General features: G+C 43.5%; 1 protein-coding gene across 2 annotated transcripts in view; it reads left to right on the top strand.

The window, feature by feature from the left end:
- abca1b (ATP-binding cassette, sub-family A (ABC1), member 1B) overlaps positions 1-19,490 on the top strand; it is a 39,769-nt gene that overhangs the window by 7,011 nt on the left and 13,268 nt on the right. For both annotated transcript variants that reach the window (XM_026183972.1, XM_026183975.1), the window contains exons 4-13: positions 4,681-4,822; positions 6,359-6,477; positions 12,158-12,279; positions 12,877-13,080; positions 14,285-14,374; positions 17,553-17,793; positions 18,113-18,252; positions 18,354-18,470; positions 18,606-18,800; positions 18,886-19,091. In XM_026183972.1, coding sequence (XP_026039757.1) covers positions 4,681-4,822; positions 6,359-6,477; positions 12,158-12,279; positions 12,877-13,080; positions 14,285-14,374; positions 17,553-17,793; positions 18,113-18,252; positions 18,354-18,470; positions 18,606-18,800; positions 18,886-19,091 — 1,576 coding nt within the window. The remainder of the gene's footprint in view (positions 1-4,680; positions 4,823-6,358; positions 6,478-12,157; positions 12,280-12,876; positions 13,081-14,284; positions 14,375-17,552; positions 17,794-18,112; positions 18,253-18,353; positions 18,471-18,605; positions 18,801-18,885; positions 19,092-19,490) is intronic.

The raw sequence follows: 19,490 nt of genomic DNA, 5'->3' as shown, positions 1-19,490 counted from the left end.
TGAGCATTGACTGACACGTCCGCTCAGCGAAAGCTGACGTCACCCGACGTCTGTAGCTGGGGTGGCTGTAGCTCAGGTGGCAGAGCAGGTCAGCCACTAATCAGAAGGTCGGTGGTTCGATCCAGGGCTGCCTCCTGGCTGCATGCCAAATATCCTTGGGCAAGAAACTAACCCCATGTTTGCCTACTGGTGGTGGTCAGAGGGCCCGGTGGCGCCAGTGTCCGGCAGCCTCGCCTCTGTCAGGGCAGGGCAGCTGTGGCTACAATGTAGCTTGCCATCGCCAGTGTGTGAATGTGTGTGTGAATGGGTGAATGACTGAATGTAGTGTAAAGCGCTTTGGGGTCCTATGGACTAGAAAAGCGCTATACAAATGCAGGCCATTTACCATAACAGTCCAGACCTCAAAAACACAGACTTCACAATTGATCAGTTCACGTTCTTCCCATCAACTAATCGGTAAACTCTTCCACCGCTGCAGACGATATTGTGCAGCCGACAGTCATATTTTAACCTGGATGAACCCTGTGAGATATAAAGTCACGATCTGGGACGACCCCAACCCCAAACTGTTTTACAGCAGTTCCGGAAAAAAAAGAAGACTTCCTGTCGTGTGTTTTCATGCTGAGACTTTGAAGGAAAAAAAGTAATTTTTCTCATTTGTTGAGCAGTTCAGTTGAAAAACAAAGGAAGAACAGCCTAAAATTGTTTAAGAGAAATTAGTGGAATCAGTGGAAATATACCAGTGTTTTTCCACACTGCTGTCCTTAGAGACCTATTGTTATTCCACCCCCGTGAAATCTTTACCGTAAAGGCATTCAAGCAACTTGTCCAGATCAAGAAATGCTTTTAAGTGTTAACTTTTTACTATTAAATCTGGCATCACTGCACCGGGAATATCTGTGATTTTACTGGGAATTTGTCACAGTTAATAACAGCAATTTGCTGTAATTGACTCTTCAGCCGTCTTTTCATCTCGCTCTGTTGAAGCTCAGGAAATCCTTCCTTAAAACGACGCAGTTAAACTTTTAAATGTAACACATGTCGGCATAAACCGACTCAAATAGGGTGTAAAATGCCAAAGTTTAAAATGACTGAGGGGATCTTGAGATAATCTGGTGTCAGCGGCTGAAGATGAAGAATCAGAAGCTTCAGGCTATACTTTTTTACTGGATGAATGAAACCTGCCTCACAGGAAACAAAAGGAAACGCTTTCATTCCTCACCGATTATCTCAGAGGAGGAGCGCCTCTCTGCCTCACTCAGGCCAAACGTCAACATCAGGAGATGAAGATGGAGCAGGAAGCTGCTCGTCTTCCTCTTTCCCCGTGAAAGCAGAAGCTCTGGGCACTCGAAGTACTTTCACTTCTCGTGCTGTGTGAGAATAGTTGTGCAGTGCTTCACGCAGCATGTGAGCTGCAGGGACGTGTTGAAACTCGCCACGCTGGATCAGAGACGAGCTGGAGCCCGCTCGATCCTTTAATATCCAGTTTTCCACACCAGCATAGCTTTGAACATGTTCATGGAGACGAATTTATAATGGTTAATCCCTCTGCGTGGGCACTTTGGGTCAACACCGCGTGCTAAACGTGCTGTACAAATTAATGTGACTTGACGTGACACGACAGCTCCGCTGCACACAGTTCAAACTTTTCTGTTTGTTTTTGTGGCATATATTCAGAGCTGCTGAGCTGCTTTCAGCTGTAGATCCCACTTTTCTTTCAGGCGATTGTCCACCATGCCGGCCAAAAACATCAGAAGTATAATGGATGTGATTGAGTCAACAGGGTAAAATTACTTTTTAAGATTAATTTCTAAAGAGAATGTGGCTGTTGACATCACCTTTAACGAGTCTGAATCAGTCATGTGAGGGCAGTCTCCTTCATCTGTGGCTTCTTTTTAAGGTTTTTCCACATTATTCACTTCAGTTGACTCTGTTTACAGCATCTAAAAAAAAGTTTAGATGCTGTTTAAAATCTAAAGCGTAAAACCAAAGTGTGGATGTTTCATCCTAAAGCAACTCGTCAAGTGTTGAAATTTGATTGTCTTTTTAAAAAATATCAGCTCTTTCTCAAATTCAGTTGTTAACACGCTTGAGTGAAGTTGTTACGGGAGAACGTTTCCCACTGAGGTGCATCACATCTGTACACCAACGTGTTACTCCAAAACCTCTGACCTTTCAGGGGTGTACTTGAATGCATCGCCAAGTCTCACAGGTGATTTAAGAGTTAAGGCGTGGTTGAAAAACTCACCTGCTGCACTGTGACCAGATAAAGAAGCGCTTTGGGAAGAACATATTTCAACTGTGCTCCTGAGCAAATAAGATAAGATACCTTTATTAGTCCCACGAGTGGGAAATTTCATGTTAAGGCTGCCGATCTAGTGCACGCAATAGCGGCGCCATCTTACCCCCCGACCATACATACATGACACAAAAACATCACATGGGGAAGACAGGTCAGAGGAGTATGCACAACACGAGGAAAGATAAGGAGAAAAAAATAACTCCCCCAGACTGAGCTCCAACAGGGAGATCAGTTTGAGAACAGAAAAAAAACACCTCTGCACATAAGAGCACGTGAAAAAACTCTTAATACACCAAAGAAACACATGACAAGCAACAGGGATGGGTAAAGGGTGAGAGACAGCCAGTGTAGAAAGTGCATCCGGCCTGCAGCATAAGCGCTGGTCTCCTTGATCCACCGTCGGCATCGGAAGGGAATAAGCGTCGAAGGTGTTTGGAGGAGGAGGGGGGATGAGTGTACATCTGCATGTGTGTGTGTGTGTGTGTGTGTGTGTGTGTGTGTGTATATGTCCAAATGAGTTTATTTTACCAACTTCCAGCAAACTCTGAACACCTCAGGGGCCACGATAAGTGAAATTACTAAATAAAGCAGCCAGCTGACTGAGGTGTAACCACGCTGGAATATAACTGCAAAGAAAACAACGTGATGATGTGGATGGTGTGACGCAGTTATCACAGCAGAGTCAGGCCACAGTGCGTAGATCCACATGTTTGAGTTGGCAGCACGAAACAGAAGTTCTGTTTCATAACAAGTCACAGACAAGAGAGTCTCCACCTGCTGCTGGGACAGGTGGAGGACTGAAGGATATCCCTTTAGTCTGTCTGTGCCTAGACTAGCGCCATCTTTAGAGTATAACTATTTTCATTACAGTGTGTAAAAGGCTGTTTATGGCTATGATTCAGACGTCACTGAATAGCGAGCTAGCGTAGGTTACCAACCATAACACCCACATAACCTCAGCTTTCTTTCTTCCTCTAGTTTTTTCTTTTTCAGCCCCAGTGGGAAAAATCTTGATCTGACCTGTCTGTGTGTATGAACATGACTTCTCTGTCACGGGCAGCAGACATGATGAAAGTGATAAGTTTATTAAAATATTTGCCTAAACCCGCATGTTTATGTTTACCTGCCTGTTTTTGAGGATTGTTGGCAGACCGCTGCTGGTGTGGGGAAATCATGGTGCACAAGTGGACCCAATTGCAGTAATGTAAATTGCACGAGTCTGCATATGGACCTGCTTACAATGTAAATCTGAACCTGACAAACACCAGGAGGGAGGTCCGAGCGGGTGGAGCTTTTGCTCGAGCTATTAATTGATTAAGCAGCACACAGTTCATCATTTGCTCTGTGGCACTCGTGGCTCAAGAGTTGGGAGTTCGCCTTGTAATCGGAAGGTTGCAGGTTCGAGCCCTGGCTTGGACCGTCTTGGTCGTTGTGTCTTTGGGCAAGACTCTTCACACAGGTGGTGGTCAGAGGCCCCGGTGGTGCCAGTGTCCGGCAGCCTCGTGGCTACAATGTAGCTTGCCATCACCAGTGTGTGAATGTGTGTGTGGATGACTGGATGTGTAAAGCGTTTTGGGGTCCTTAGGGACTAGTAAAGCGCTATACAAATACAGGCCATTTATTAACATGTTTTATGATCATTATCAGTTCACAGATTTAAGCTGCAGTGTGTCTTTTACACCCAGTTTAACAAGTCAAGCTCTGGTGTTTTGGTCTGGAGCCTGTGGGAGTTTTTCACCCCTGAGCTCATCCTGAAGCTGTTGTTCCACCTGTGTGGCCCTCACTCTGCTGTCGAGTGAAGTGAATCTGCGCCTCTCCTTTATCTTATCTGTGTTTTGATTAAAAAGAGGCCAGTTGGCAGTCTTAAAGGTTCCCTGATATCAGCGCCTTCTCTGTGCGTACAGCTGACACGGTGAAGCTCAATGAGAGAAAGGGGATAAAGGTCTTTGCTCTCAAAGTGAACCCGCTCGTGCCTCTGCCCTCGGCTTCAACCTGCAGCGGGTGCCGCTGATGCTCGACTGAGGGCGACAATAAACCAATTGCAGCTTATCTGACACCTCTGAGTCCAGGTGAACGTGGGAACACTCTGTTCCATCAGAGCAGGAAGATAAAGAAACACCCTGAACATCTTTCAGATTAAATCTGACCGCAGCACACAGGCAAAACCACATCTATGGCTTTAAAACCTGCATATCTTACATTGGGAAACACAGGGGCTTTATTCTCTTCATGTTACAGTGCAGAGGTGAGAGGGCGCCTAAAAATGTGCACTATATCTCCTGTGAGCCTGTTTGGAGCTGGTCACAGCTTTCCTGTCATTTTTACTGCAAGATCTTCCGACTTTCTTGTGACTTCCTGTTTTCATTTCCTGTCTGCAGGTCATTTTCCAAACAAGGCGATGCCATCAGCCGGCACGCTGCCCTGGCTTCAGGGAATCCTCTGCAACGCCAACAACCCCTGCTTCAGACATCCGACACCGGGCGAGTCCCCGGGCATCGTCGGCAACTTCAACGACTCAATGTGAGTGGCCAAAAAAGAGGCTTTTATTCTGAAAAACTTCTCATCTTTATTAAACTGCTAAAGCGTGCTTGTGGTTTCATCTTTTACTAATCAGCAGACATTTTTAAGTAAAATGAATTTTATTCTGATAGTACCTCACATTCTTTCATTTCATTTTCATTACATTTACATATAGAGTGAAATCTCAGCTCAGTTCTTACATAAATGCCGTCTGTAGAGCTGAAACAGGCTGTCAGTGACTTTATTTCTGAAACTTTATTGATACACTTTAACTTTCCTCCTCTCACACATTAACAGACAAAACAGAATTTTAAGATTTCAGCTGCTTTTACCTCTAACCAACACCGGCAGGTCATCTGCTCTCAGTGTTTGTGTATAAGCTGACGCTTCAGCTGTTTTCATGGCCTAAACCCAAAATCAGTAAGGATTCATCATGACTGATTACATCACACACATCAGCCGATTTTGTGGTCGCTTTTTTCGCTATTAGTTTACACTCGGGAGCTGCTCGTTAAGCGGTACTGGAACAGTGACCTTCAAAGTAAAAGCTGCGGCCTTTTGAAATGTGTTGGTTTCACCAATAAGGAGTCGCTTTTACTATGAAGGCGAACATAGTTTTTTTTTTCTGGTTTGTGTCGTATGTGTTTGACTTTCACCACTCTGTGGTTAGTGGGCGAGCGTTTGCAGACTAACCGGCATCTTTCATCCAACCTGTGGTGTACCGTGGGAATCTGCTGGTGACCAGATCGATCATAAAGAGGTTTTGGGTGCAACATCTTCTTCGTGAGCCAATATCACCCAGAGGTCGCTGGAGGTTCGCTGGTCTCTAGGCCTGTGTGACTGAGGCCCCAAAGCTTTAATCTTATTGGTTGCTTATCAAATTCCTGCTACGTTTCCATTCTCCTAAGGAGCCAGAAGCTCAATAACTCTCAGATGTTGTGACACATAAACATCAACTACTTTTAAGACTTAAAGCTACGATATAAATTACTTATCTGAGCTTTTTCACTTTAATACTTCATGTTCCTTTACTTGTTTTAAAGTGACACTTAAACTTCCTGTAGAGTTTAATTTTGAACCTTTTTCCACTGTTTCACTTCACATATTTTAAATAGCACCATCTGCTGACACCTTCCTCCCTTTTCTGTCTGCAGACAGTCAGTGTAAGAAGGTTAGCTTTTGAACCTGTGGACTGAAGTAGTATCCTTACATATCTACTACTTTTATCTAGAACCTACCTTTGGCTGATCCCTTGTTCAGAAGGTGGTCACTTCAGCTGCAGATTGGATCTGTGATCAAACCGGGGGATCTTTTGCTTGTTAGGCGAATGTAAACCTTAAACTCTGGAGTTTAGTTAGTCACTGCTTCCATAATAACTAACACTTTAACTGTTTTGAGTGTCAACAGAAATGTCATTTTAACCTGTTTGTTGTTTTCACTGTAAGCTGGCATGTGCCGGGTCTTTCCCTCTGTGTTTGTATGCATGCTAAGAGCTTCTTTGTGGCTCACGTTTGATGTTTTACTTTTATTTTGCAGAATTTCTCGCCTTTTCTCGGACGCCAAGAAGATCCTCCTGTACAGTCAGAATGATAAAAACCTTGAGGGCTTCAAGGAGCTGGCTCAAGCCCTGCAGGTGCTGCAGTCCAGCCGCTCAGGTAGGACACGCAAAACGCAACCCTCACTGTGTGGGGATGAGCTCAGATCAGGGTTAGCGATGCAGTTTGACTTTGTTTGATTTCGCTAATCTGAGCATCAGTGTGGTTTGGAGTGATAACAGACATATCAGCCGTAATCACGTCATCACAAATAAGAAATACACAATGTAGATAAAAACTCAAAGCGTTTAAATGGCTAAAGTTCCAGCTACGAGGTGTATTTATAGACATGTTCTTGTTTTAATCTTAACAACCTGCACACGGCAACAAAGATTAAAAAAAGGACTTTGCCAGCTTTTGGATAAGAAAAGTAAAATCTTACTGTGTCAACATGACCATAGTAATAATATTCATTATTATCATTTTTAAACTGTATAACAGAACAAATGCAGAATTTAAAAGAAGTAGAACATTTTCTTTTAACAGCCAGCCGGTGCCTAAATGTGAAGGTTTTATCGCCATTCCTTTAACAGAGGAACCTAAAGGCCAAAATGCATGCACTTATTTTGAAAGGTAATGTTGTAAAAACACAGCAGAACCCTAAAACTGGTCACCTGGGCCCTGATTGGTGTTAAGAAGTTAAACTTACTGAGACTTCAGGCCAGATGAGAGCCTCGGAAACCAGCCACATAACACCCATCTTCCATATTTCTGTGAGAACAGTTCCTCGTGCAAAACAAGGAAGCTGGAGGCAAAGGTTTAAACATTTCTTGTGCTGATTTTATGGCAGCTATAGGACTTGGTCTTTTCAGACTTTTGAGACGCACCTGATGAATTCCTTAACCCCAGGTTACCATGTTAGAGGAGAAGATGGACTGAAGTTATCACCTAATGCTGGCTACATTGGTTAGCAAGCTTCATCTATAGACTGTACAGTAGGACACAAACAGTTAACAGACAACTTGGACGCCGTATTCATACAATTAAGCTAACAGCAGCCATAATATTGGTTGGATAATTGTATAAAAATTAAAAAACTGCTGGAGCCTCGAGTGGACGTTAGAGGAACTGCAGCTTTTGAAACTGGAGCGTTAGCTTTTATTTTCATGAGTCATGACTGTCGGCAGGCTCTTTTTTTGAATGCCACCTTCGTCAATAAATCATCTCTGAGATCAGCTCGCTGAAGGAACCTAACAGCTAGCGAGTCTTTGCAGAACCTCTCAAAGGTCAGCAGGTTTTTAGGAGTCCTTTCTCTGCCGCAGGAGTTTTCAGGCTCGCTGAACAAAAAGAATTTCTCTCTTTTGTGCGTTAATTTGCAGCTTTGGCTCTCTGTGGGGGGCGTTTGTTTTCCCTACCTGCACCGACCTGCCGGCTCTCTTGCTTCTCCTCCCTGTTGATTGAGCATCAGCACGTTTCTGCTCTTTATTCCCTCTAATCTGATAATAAATGAAGCAGTTTTATTGGTCAGGAGGGCGATGGTGTGATGAGGGGGCGGCATGACACGCTGCAGCAGGTTTACCTGCTTACCTTCCAGGTGAGCTCACCTGGTTAGAGGGCAGCAACCAGGATTCAGCAGTTCTCAGGAAACTTCATAGCCCGAGGCCTTAGAAACAGATCTGCGAAAATGCAAATGTTTCTCTGCAGGAAAGCGACCTTTAACGGTTTGTTCAGCACCAATAAAACAGATTTTCATCTGACAGACAATTTTCATGTCAGTTTTAAATCTAAAGCAAGCATAGAAAGCTAATCAGCTAATTCTCAAGCTTCAAATGAGCCAAGACCTCCAACGTTCACATCGAGGCGTTAAGGCTAAAGACCGCACAACGAAACACACTGAAAGTTTTTCCTTTGTTTGTTTTTTTCTGGTGGTTTTTATAGTTTGTTTTGTCACTTTGTGTTGTTTTTGTTTGTCTGTGTTTGTGTCCTGGTTTTTGTCTCTTCATGGTTAATTCGTTGTCTTTTTGTCTGTTTTTGTCTCTTTTGTAGTTGCTTTTTGTCTCTGTATGATATTTTGTTTCTTTGTATCCAGTTTTTGCCTCTTACTGTTTGATTTCTTCCTCTTTGTGTTTTTTTTGTCTTTGTTTTTGTGGTGTTTTTATTTGTCTGTGGTTGTTTTTTGCCTCGTTATGCTGGGTTTGTTGTTTTGTTCTGTTGTTTTTGGTCTTATGTTTTGGTTTGGTTTGTTTTGTATGACATGGGGTTTTTTTTGTCTCTGGTTTATTTATTTGTAGGGGTTTTTTTTGTCATTTTGTGTCCTGTCTTTGTCTCATGTTGGTTTTCTTCTCTTTGTATTTGATTTTTGGCTGTTTATGTTGTTTTTGGCTCTCTGTAGTTGGTTTTTGTCTCTGTTTTGTTTTTATGGTTTTGTGTCTTATTGGTTTTTGTTTCTTTTTATCTTGTTTTTGCCTCTTCATGTTTGTGATTTGTGTCTGTTCGTGTTATTTTTTTTCTATGGTTCCATGGGTTATTTATTTGCCACTTTGTGTCCTTTTTTTATTTTTATGTGATTGTTTTTGTTTCTTTGTATTCAGTTATTGCATCTTTCTATTCAATTGTTCCCTCTTCGTGTTTGATTTTTTTCCACTTTGTGTTGTTTTCTCTCTGTTGTGGATTTTGTCTTTCGGTTGTCATCTGATCGCGAGCGGTCACTCCACACGCAGTTTTCTGATATTAACACAACTCTCTTCTGACTCTGCTGAGGGGGGTAGAAGGGTGGCAGCAGGAGCCGATTCTGATTGGCTGGCCCTGTGGCCCCTCCCCTGCAGGTGGACTGACAGGGTCAGCGTACATCGTGCATGTTCGCGACGCCCTGTCGTGTTGGGTTTTCTGCTGCTCGGCTCGGCGCCGTCCCGCAGAGCGTCACTGAGTTCAGATGTGTCCCTGCAGCTGTACAAACGTGTAATTCAGAGTGCCCTAATGGGGGTCCACATCAGACCTGAACCTGGATTTGGGTCGCTGCAATCATCTCACATAACCATTACTGTACAGTTTAGCAGCTGACTGTTAGTTCCTCTGTGGATTAAAACCCATCCGGCAAGCTTGAAGTCATGAAAGTGGAGGACTCTTTGAACATCTTTAGTTTCTGAAACACTATCAAAAAGTTCAAACATGATGAGCGGCAGACAAGAACCAGTTTTTTAATGTGGTACCGGAACGCGGTGGTGTGGTGGTTTAATGATGGCGAGTTGTGATTGAAGCAGACGGGCTTCTCTGCTGGAAACTGCTTCTCATTTGACCAATCACATCACTGCGAGCTGCTGATGTCAGACAGCTGGACCTGTCCTCTGACCCATCACTAACACTAACTGTAGTAACACTCAGTCGGCTTTTTGTCCCCAAAGGGCCTCTATACCTCCGCTCATCTGAGCACAGATGAACACCACATGATTGTCGCCTTCGAGCTGAAACAGGAAAATTAATCATCGATTGATTTATTAGAGACAGATCAGAGAACATATGATACTTCCTCGGAAAAGACTCGCTTTTACGGCAGTCCTACCTGAACTTGATCTGTTCAGGGTTCCTCCTGCTCGAGCAGGAAGTGAAGCGAGTAGCTGATCTGGGCTGGCACTGAAATCAGATTGAGGCTGAGGAGTGACGGCTTCTGATTTTAAATAATTTCTTTCACAACAAAATCACATAAATCATAAATATGATCTCCGTATTTTAGCTGAACATGCTGAAGTCTGCAAACATGGAATGAAAAGTGGAAAATTTAAACAGATAAATGGTAGATCGTCCAGGCTTACAGAAGCTTGTAAACCATAAAGTTGTGCTACGTGAGATAAGCGCAAAGACAAAGTGCATTTAGTGAAAACAATAAGCTGTCACACAAAACTGGACTAAAAGAAAACGTAAAGAAAATTGTGTGGGCTGTCACAACCCAGCGTACTCCTAGTGTCAGTCCCAAGCCCAGATAAGTGGGAGGTTTGCGTCAGGAAGGGCATCAGGCGTAAAATCTGTGGGAAAGCAGATGTGCAGATCCATCCATGGCGACCTCTGGGGAAAATAAGGAAGCAGCCGGAAGTACCTGTACTGTCCGGTCCAAATATGGTCGTTTGTGACAAACCTGTAATAAAATATGAATATAAAAAACCAACATGGCACGAGCCAAGTTACTAATGTTAAGTCACTTTGAGTGAGCTAAGGTAACAATTGTGTGACAGCACAATGGCTTTGTCCATGTTTTATAAAGTCTGTGAATAGAAGGGTACAAATATTAATTGGATGTATGAAAATACAGATCACATCTTGGAAAATAAGAAGTGAAACAGGAAAATGCAGCAGAAGAGGGATAAAAAGATATGCCTCAGTTTGATGCTCTCCTGCTGATAAACAGAGTGATGAAGGAGCCGATTAATAACGGTGACGTCGTTCTAAGCTGGAGGATAAAAGCTTCTGAGGAAGCTCGACGATGCTTTTATTGAATTTTAGGGTTTCTGATGGAAGCTGGCTGATGGATCAGCAGCCGCATTTTACCAGTTAGAGCGTTTCTTCATGGATGTCCATAAAGCTGCAAATAAAACCAATCGATCGATACATTTCTGTGGTTTGCTGATGTTCAGCAGGCTGGAGGCAGGAGGACAGCAACGACTGTAATCTTGGATGATCCGTCATCTTAAATCTCCATGTTTTGAAAGAGTGAAGCAACACAGGCAGAGAAGCTTTACACGTTAGCTTCCTGTTTGTTTCAAATGAATGACAAGAGAAGCTCCTCTCAGCCTTCGTTGCAGCTGCCTGTTCAAACCTGCAGAAGAAGAAGAAAGGCGCAGGGAGGGGTGGGCATGTATGCGTGCGGGGGCATCATGCAAAAGTGCATCCAGCTGCTGTGATGGAGCTGAGTGGAAAGTTTGAGCTGCAGGCGTGTGTGAGCACGCAGGTCGAACGAAGAGCAGCGATGACGTAACAAAGACTGAACGTAAAGCCCACTTGCAGCCGCTCGGGTACGGACGTGCCCCCGACAAGCCCAAATATGGTCCGAACGCCTCCTCAGGCCGCAGTTATAGCATCTGTACCTTCACTAAAATGATTTCAATCTGACTTTCAGATTCAAACTGACATCAGATTAAAATAGAAAATCCAACCACAGTAAACGGACCATTAACAATCACTCCAGCCGTCCAAATCCAAACACATAAAACCTCTCAATCGTCTGGGATTATTGGTAGTTCAAATATCTGTCAAAGGTTTTTATTGCTGTAGCAGTCGGCTCTGTTACCAACAGTCACACCTGTTTGTTTGTTTTTTTTATTTATTTTAATCTCAGATCTGTGTTTTTGTGCAATTGAATTTTTCTCATCGCAGCTTTTTGGGGTGTTTGAGGAATTTTGTTTTTCAGGGATTCCTCACAGTTTACTTACCAATGTCATAAGAACATAGAGGAATGTCTCTGTTTAATGGCCTGACTGTTACCTGTTAGTCTTTCTCCTGCACCAATCACGAGTCAGTGGTGTGTCACCTGAGAGGCCTAAAAGCTTGAATGAAACCAATGTTTTATCAGCCTGTCTCGTTCTCAGCTTGGACGGATTTTAGTCAAACCGAAAGCAGAGATGTCATTTTAAAAATGTGCTGGGGGAACTGCTTCACCCTCTCCTCTGTAAAAAATTACACAATTGCTTTGTGGCCACAAATACGTTCACATTTAAAAGACAAAACCCTCTGATTTACTGGAGGAGGAGAAGGAGGAGTCAGGTTTCTCTGACCTGCTCTGTTTTGTCTGTTTTTGTTTTTTCTCCCACAGGCTTCAAGTTGAAGCATTTCCTGCGAGACAATGAGACTCTGTCGAGTTTTCTGTTGAGGAACGCCTCCTTCCCCGAACACAGCGTCCAGCAGATCACGGAGGCCGACATAAACCTGCAGAAGGTGAGGAGGCATTCTGCACATGCTCAGTCTGTGAGCCCTACATGGATACGGGCAGCTGGAGGAATTTTACTCCAACTTTCATTCATGAGAAAACTAACAGTGTGGAGTAAAACCATCCACAATATACAAGGTAAAAAGTTGACAGATATCAGATGAAAGTCTGAAAATATAGGTAAAATTTAAAAAATATATAAAATGCAAAGAAACACAACACAGTATGGAGTAAAAGAAGAAGAAGAAAGTGTCAGACTAAATAAAATAAAAAAATAAAAAAATATGCAATAAAAGCTGGAATATTGTGAACCGGTGTACAGAACACAAGAAAGAAAAATGCAAATATGAATTAAGTGGAGAGGTGGAATAACAATAAGGAGGAAAAGTTCGTGAATGATTAAACACTTGAAATAGAATTTGCTAACTTGCAGAAAATCTGCAGAGTATATGGAATAAAAGACTGAAATGTTGGAGTACATGTTACACAGTAAAACATGAAATAAACACAATGATTGAAACTAATTTCAGAATATTAAAGTCAGACTATATGAAGCGAAACCTGAAGATAAAGAAATCCCTCTTTGGCCTCTGTTTCTGTCTCAGGTCCTCCTCGGGGGGTTCGGGGTCCACCTGAGGGACATGTGTCCCAGGAAGGGGGGCAAGCAGAGCCTGGAGGAATTTGTGACGATCTCGGACAAACAGGTGTCGGCGATGGTTCAAGAAAAGATCTGCCAGGGTCTGCCCGCCTGGCTCAACCACGCCGAGGAGCACTTTCTGGACAACTTGGACTTCCTCAAACCCATCCGGGTAAATACGGCCCTGCTAATCCACTGATATGATTCATGTTTTGCTCATTTAAAGCAGGTTTTTCATCCAGAAACTTTTAGAAACTTTTTCTCCCAGTGTGAAACCACATCCTGCAGCGTTTCAGCTTATCCTGTATGAACACATTTCAAATCGTGACTTGTCTTCTTTTCTGTTAAATACTTTCTCAGATATAATGATCCTTATAGATGTCAAACACTTGAACTGGCACACTGAGCACTTTTTAGCCCCGAGTTCTGCCTGCAGGTGTGTCTTTCAGGCTGCCTCTAACATACTTTAAATAACAAACTTGTCTGAAAACGTGAATTTTACACTGGAATAGTCCAAAGGCATTTTTTCCTCCCCCCCTCCGTTCAGGTGACACAGCAAAGGTGTGCTGGCGTGTCCTCAGCATATTAAATGTGTGTGTGTGGGAGGAGGCGTGCCTCGGCCTGTCCCAGCTCTTTACAGTCTCAGTTTTCGTAGCCCGGAGACCAGTTTGAAAGAGTTTGAAGGATTCAATGCAGCCATATGTCACAAGAGGCCTCAGCCTCTTTTGTGTGCAGAAATCTACGAGCACTTCGAGTGACTGCAAAGCTGAAACCGTGCGAGTTTCCACAGCAGCACAGAACGAAGTCCGTGAAAATCCAGCAGCCTCGTCTCAGAGAAGTCATAGGTGTTTAGCTAGTTATCAGTTATAGGAATCTTAAACAGAGCGAACTAGACTTAAAAGCCAGATTTTAGGGGAAAATCCCCCACACATGCCCATTATTGCCGTGCATTTATCTCCAGTTATGACACAGCAACTTTTAAAACTTGATTAAAAATCAGACAAATGACAACGTTCGGAGAAAAGTGGACAACACGAAAGCAAAGAAATGTTAGATACTCAGAGACAGAGGAGTGAAATCGTCACAAATATGAGCCAAAAATAAACAACAGCGAGCAGAGTTCAGGTGATCTGCTAGAAGTGCAGAACACCTAAAGAGTTCAGTTTGCTGGACGAGTGCTAAATCTGTCTGTTTACAGGGTCCAGAGAACGTTCGTATGATGACTTATGTCATCACTCAGTATCTTTCAACACTGCTAGGAAGGTCTCTGTCTCATCTGACTGTGAAACATGTAAAAATAAAAATAACTAAACTGAAGATATTATTTATTTCAGCCAAGGTTGAGCTGAAACTGAAAATGTCTCTTTGTCTTTCAGAGGGACGTCAGGGCTGACCCCGAGGCCGTCCAACAGGTCGCCAGGGCAACCGACAACCTGCTGGATAGTCTGGGTTCACTGGCAGTTGAGGTAAGTCATCAGCAGGAGCTCAGACCTTTATTAGTACGATTAATATCTCAGCAGCCGTGTTATTGGTTCACAGGTCCAGTTCAGACACTGAGGTTTAGCTTAGCATAAGCTAGCAGCTTAAACCACCTGTCAGTCAAAGAGGCCACTCCCCTTTCGTATCAGGCTCTGAAGGGGTTTATTTTTGCTTTAAATTGGCCTCTTTGGGGACTGGCTCACTGCTGGAGCCTCTGGTGGACATTAGAGGAACTGGAGCTTTAGCTTAACCTTTTATCCCTGATGGCTGATGCTTGATTCAGGCTGATGCAAAGATCATCAGTCAGTTTTTCTTTGTGTCTTTTCATCATGTGCTTTTAATGATGGTGTTTGTCTCACGAACAAAGATCTGGGCACAAAATATCACAGTCAGCTTTTTACTGGACATGCGCGTCACCCAATCGAGTCTTCCGGGCCACGTCAGCACCATCAGGGGCCACTGGGTTTACTTGGCAGCTCTGAGTGTCTCTGCGAGTCTTTGTGTCCAGATAAAAGCAGTTTCCCTGCAGCAGAGACAGACGAGTTCCCAGCTGAACAAAGACTCAAATGTCTCAGTGGGTTTTTACTTCACAGCCGCCTCAGGAGGAGAAAGCACGAGTCCGAACAAACAGCAAACACTCAGCGTCCGTCTACGTCCTGCTGAGACGCTGAAGACCGCAGATGGCTGCATGCAGCCTTTAGTGACCATGTTAGAGGTCACAGAGACACTGAGGGCGCTCTGAAAGCTGCATTGTGTGGCAGAAAGTGGTTTGCGACACATCTGCAGCTCTGCAGAGCCTCCAGCCTGGGATTACAGTGGGAATAGACTGGAAATAAAGTTTGAGTGGGAGACTGTGGTTGGCGTGAACAGTTTGATAACCAGAGTAAAGTTCAGTTAGACTTCCCCAGATTGTTGTTTTTTGCCCCGAGGTTATCACACACTTTAAAACACACAGTACACGCAATCGCTCTGTGGGCTAAAGTGAAAACATGTGACAGTGTTTTTTTTTGGTTTGTGCAGGCGCTGAGTCAGGGACAGGATGAGTGTGATCCTGTGAAAAAGGGATTTAAGATGGGCATTATTGAACTGGCAATCCAGGAAATTACAACATTTAGTTTAAAAAACCCAAACAGCTAAATAACTTTAACAATCTTATCTCCTTCGTTCTGCTTTGTTCTCATGGTCAGAGAGGAAGTGTTTTTCCCAGCACTGCATTAAAAATCATGTGATGAAGAAAGAAGAGACGCTCAGCTGTGATGGGACCATTAGAACAAAACCCATTTTACATTTTCTGTGAAAAACTCCCAGTTTAAAATAACTTTATTCAAACATCTGGAGCTCCATCTGTTTGATAGGATCCCAGTCATATGAAAAACACATACAGTGTCTCCCTGTCCACAGGTAAACACGTAGTTTACACGCCCACGCTGTCAAAACCTGACCTACTTTCAAGCGTCTCAGCTGTGAGGTTTAAAGGCGATATGTACGGGATCTGATGATACGGCGACAATAAAGTAGTCCTTGTTTTACTGCCTGGTTAATATATTTATTTGTTTAATCAGTTCATAAAAGAGTGCTTTGAACAATAACTTTACAGCTTTAACATGAATGGTAAAACATGCCTGTCTGAATTTCCCAGAGCCCAGGGGACACACTATAGAAGCACTGACAGCAAAGGCTGGGGACAGTAGAGAAACAATAAACATGCTGAGGACAAAAACGGGAAACCCAGCGTAGAAATACTGGAAACAAACTTTAGAGATACTCGACACATAGTACTCAAACTTTTGCAGATAATCCGGATAAATATTGAAGAGGTGGTGGGGACAAACTGAAGAAATACTGGGACAAAACTGTAGACATATTGAGGACATGTTTGGGACAATAACTACCCTTTTCCTCAGATTGGAGCTGCAGCAGTTTCACTTCTGCTGATGCCGCTGACCTAAAGTAACCTGCGGCTCTTCCTCTTTGAGGTCCCTTCCTCCTGAGGCAATAAAAATAATAACATCTGAAGCTCCCTTTACCTTTCCTCTATTGGTACTTTTTTAATGCTCATATTTAGATTCTGCCAGCAGGCACCAAAACTCCTGTGGTGTTCCAGTCAAATTAGAACCTTTTCATTTAGAAGAAACTCACATTGTTACAGAAGAATGTGTTCTTTCTGGTTCCTATTTTGTGACACACCTGGGGAACATCTGTGAGCTTAAAAGGACCTAATTACCAAAAACAGGTGAAATAGCAGAACTGGAAAGATTTTGAGTCAAACAAGCAAAAGTTGATGCTCAAATCTGTAAATCTGTTTGGTTTATTCTCCTTTAAATGAGATATTTTTAGAGACTGAGCAGACACATAAATCATGATGTGGTTTAAGGACCGAATGATTAATCTGTGAGCAGAAAACCAAACTGCTTAATGAGTTATCAGATATTTTGGTTACAACTGTGAGACTTTTAAAAGCTACTTCAAATTAAGCATGTGGACCATAAACATTGTTTTTTTTTTACATTAACTGGATCAGCTCTTTGCATCTGAACTTTTGCTTTGTTACATCACTTTTGTTATGATATGTATAAAATTAGTCTGAGCTTCAACAGGAAGCGCAGCCAGACACGAGTTTACTGTCAGCAGTTTTTAGCTAGGGGAGAGTTCAGCTTCATTCTGTGATCCATTTTTAGCATGTTCAGTTTTTAACCTTCGGCGAATGTCTATAATTCCTGAGTTCAGACTCTTTTTAAAGTTTATTTCATTTTTAATTACGCATTGTTTTCCACTTGAGCCTTAACTTTGATATTTTTCATTTATTACATGTTTATATATTTCAATTTATAATTTTTATGTAAATCTAGCGCTGGTTCATAACAACAGAGAGAGAACCCAAACATTGGGTCAGGGAGGAGCATCTGCCTTGACCTGAGGGGTGAAGGAACAGAGAGGAGAGTGTAGATAGACAGGGCAAAACACAAGCTACAGTCAAGTGCAGACAAAATGTAACATTTTGAAGAGGGAAGTGGATGCTCAGTGCATGATGGGAAGTCTCCCATCTCCTTGAGCATATAGCAGCGTAAATTAAGGGAGGGTTCAGGGTTCGCGTGATCCAGCTTTGGCTATCAGTCCAGTCTCCCTCGACCAGTCTGACCAGTATCTTCTGTCTTGGGTCTACAGTTGGCCAGTATGAAGAGCTGGATCGATCTGAGGAATGAGATAGTCTTCCTGACGCAGAACGCCACGTCGTCGCCCAGCACCATGTACCAGGCCGTCTCCCGGATCGTGTGCGGTCACCCTGAAGGCGGCGGCCTGCAGATCAAATCCCTCAACTGGTACGAAGACAGCAACTACAAGGCTCTGTTCGGAAACTACAACAGCAGCGAGGACGAGACGGCGTCGCTCTATGACAACTCCTCCAGTGAGTCCTCGGGGTCATCCTCGGACCTTCCAACCCCAATGAAGCTTTTGTATTCAGTAGACAAACATTCAGCTAATACAGCCCATGTCAGAGAAACTAAACTCTTGCTATATAACAGCCTCCTGTGAACAGATATATGTCCGAGTCCAAGAATAAAAACACTGAGGTGGACATGAGCTATTATGTCCACTTCAAGTACTCTAGGTGCTTTTAAAGCCAGACTCTGATACTTCTGTATTTATTTTTCTTTGTGTTATCGTGATTCCTGAAACATGCCTGCTACATGTATGTGGTAACCTCCATCACGTGTGTGTCGTAGCTCCGTACTGTAACAGCCTGGTGAAGAACATGGACTCAAACCCCATGTCCAGGATGATCTGGCAGGCCCTGAAGCCCCTGCTGTTAGGGAAGCTCCTGTACACCCCCCACACGCCCGCCACGCAGAAGATCATCCACGAGGTATGATGTCACTTCCTGTGCAAAAGCTCCAGACTGCAACTGATTGGTCACCTTTAGCTAGTAACCCAGGGTAAAAAGACTCATGTCTGTGGTGTGTTTAGGTGAATCGGACCTTCCAGGAGCTCGGTGTGTTCAGGGAGCTGGGGGGGATGTGGGAGGAGATAAGGCCCAAAGTCTGGGACTTCATGGAGAACAGCGAGCAGATGAACGTGATCAGGGTAAGCAAGCTCCGCCCACCACCTCACGTGTTCTTCATCATCGATGTCTTTCTAACTCATCTGCTTTATTTTAGACAAAATGTTCTCATACCTTTTCTTTTTTCCTTTCTTCTTTCCTTCCTATCTTTCATTCAGACTCTGCTAAAGAACAACATCACCGCCAGAGTCTTCCGCGCTCAGCTTGCTGACACGGACTGGACCGTAGAGGACATCTCCAACTTCCTGTCCAAGCAGGCAGATAACCAGCAGCCACCAGGCAGCTACCTCACCTGGAGGGATGTGTTCAACGAGACCGATCAGGCCATCATGAGCATCTCCCACTTCATGGAGGTCAGTATCCAAGCATGCAGGGAAACTGGCTGTAGTTGGTGTGCACAGATCACATGACCGGATCTGTGTCTGTCTGTATTTTAAGTGTGTGAACCTGGACAAACTGGAGCCGGTCTCCAACGAGGAGAGAATGGTGAACGTGTCCATGAAGCTACTGGAAGACAGGAAGTTCTGGGCAGGGATTGTGTTTCTGGATGTCCCTTCCAACGCCACAGAGCTACCTCCCAAACTCAACTACAAGATCAGAATGGACATTGACAACGTGGAGCGGACCAATAAGATCAAAGACGCGTAAGGAGCCACACACACAGGCAGATAAAAGTGTCCTGTTCCTCATTCCTAAATTCCAGAATTTACTCCAGTAAAGCCAGCACAAATAGTTTATAGGTGGGTTTGTGTACGGTCCGTGTGAGGACTCGCCTCTCAGTCAGCAACAGCCAGGACATCCCCGTAATGTAAAGCATTTAATTTCTACAGGTAAAAACTGTATCTGGCAACACTGTAGAGAAAGCATAAACAGTATGTGGGTGAAAGGTTATCTGATGCTCTGCAAACCAGAGTTTTAGGTTTGTTTTTTAAAATTAATTGGAGCAAATTTTAACACTTAACTTATAATAATTACATTTTTACAATAACAGTTTTTTTTTAATGTACTTTTAAGTTACAGACCTTGCAATGCAAAATAATGCA

Source organism: Astatotilapia calliptera, chromosome 2, assembly GCF_900246225.1.
Source record: "Astatotilapia calliptera chromosome 2, fAstCal1.2, whole genome shotgun sequence".
NCBI classification, from domain to species: Eukaryota; Metazoa; Chordata; class Actinopteri; order Cichliformes; family Cichlidae; genus Astatotilapia; species Astatotilapia calliptera.
This window is presented reverse-complemented; position numbering and strand designations above follow the sequence as displayed.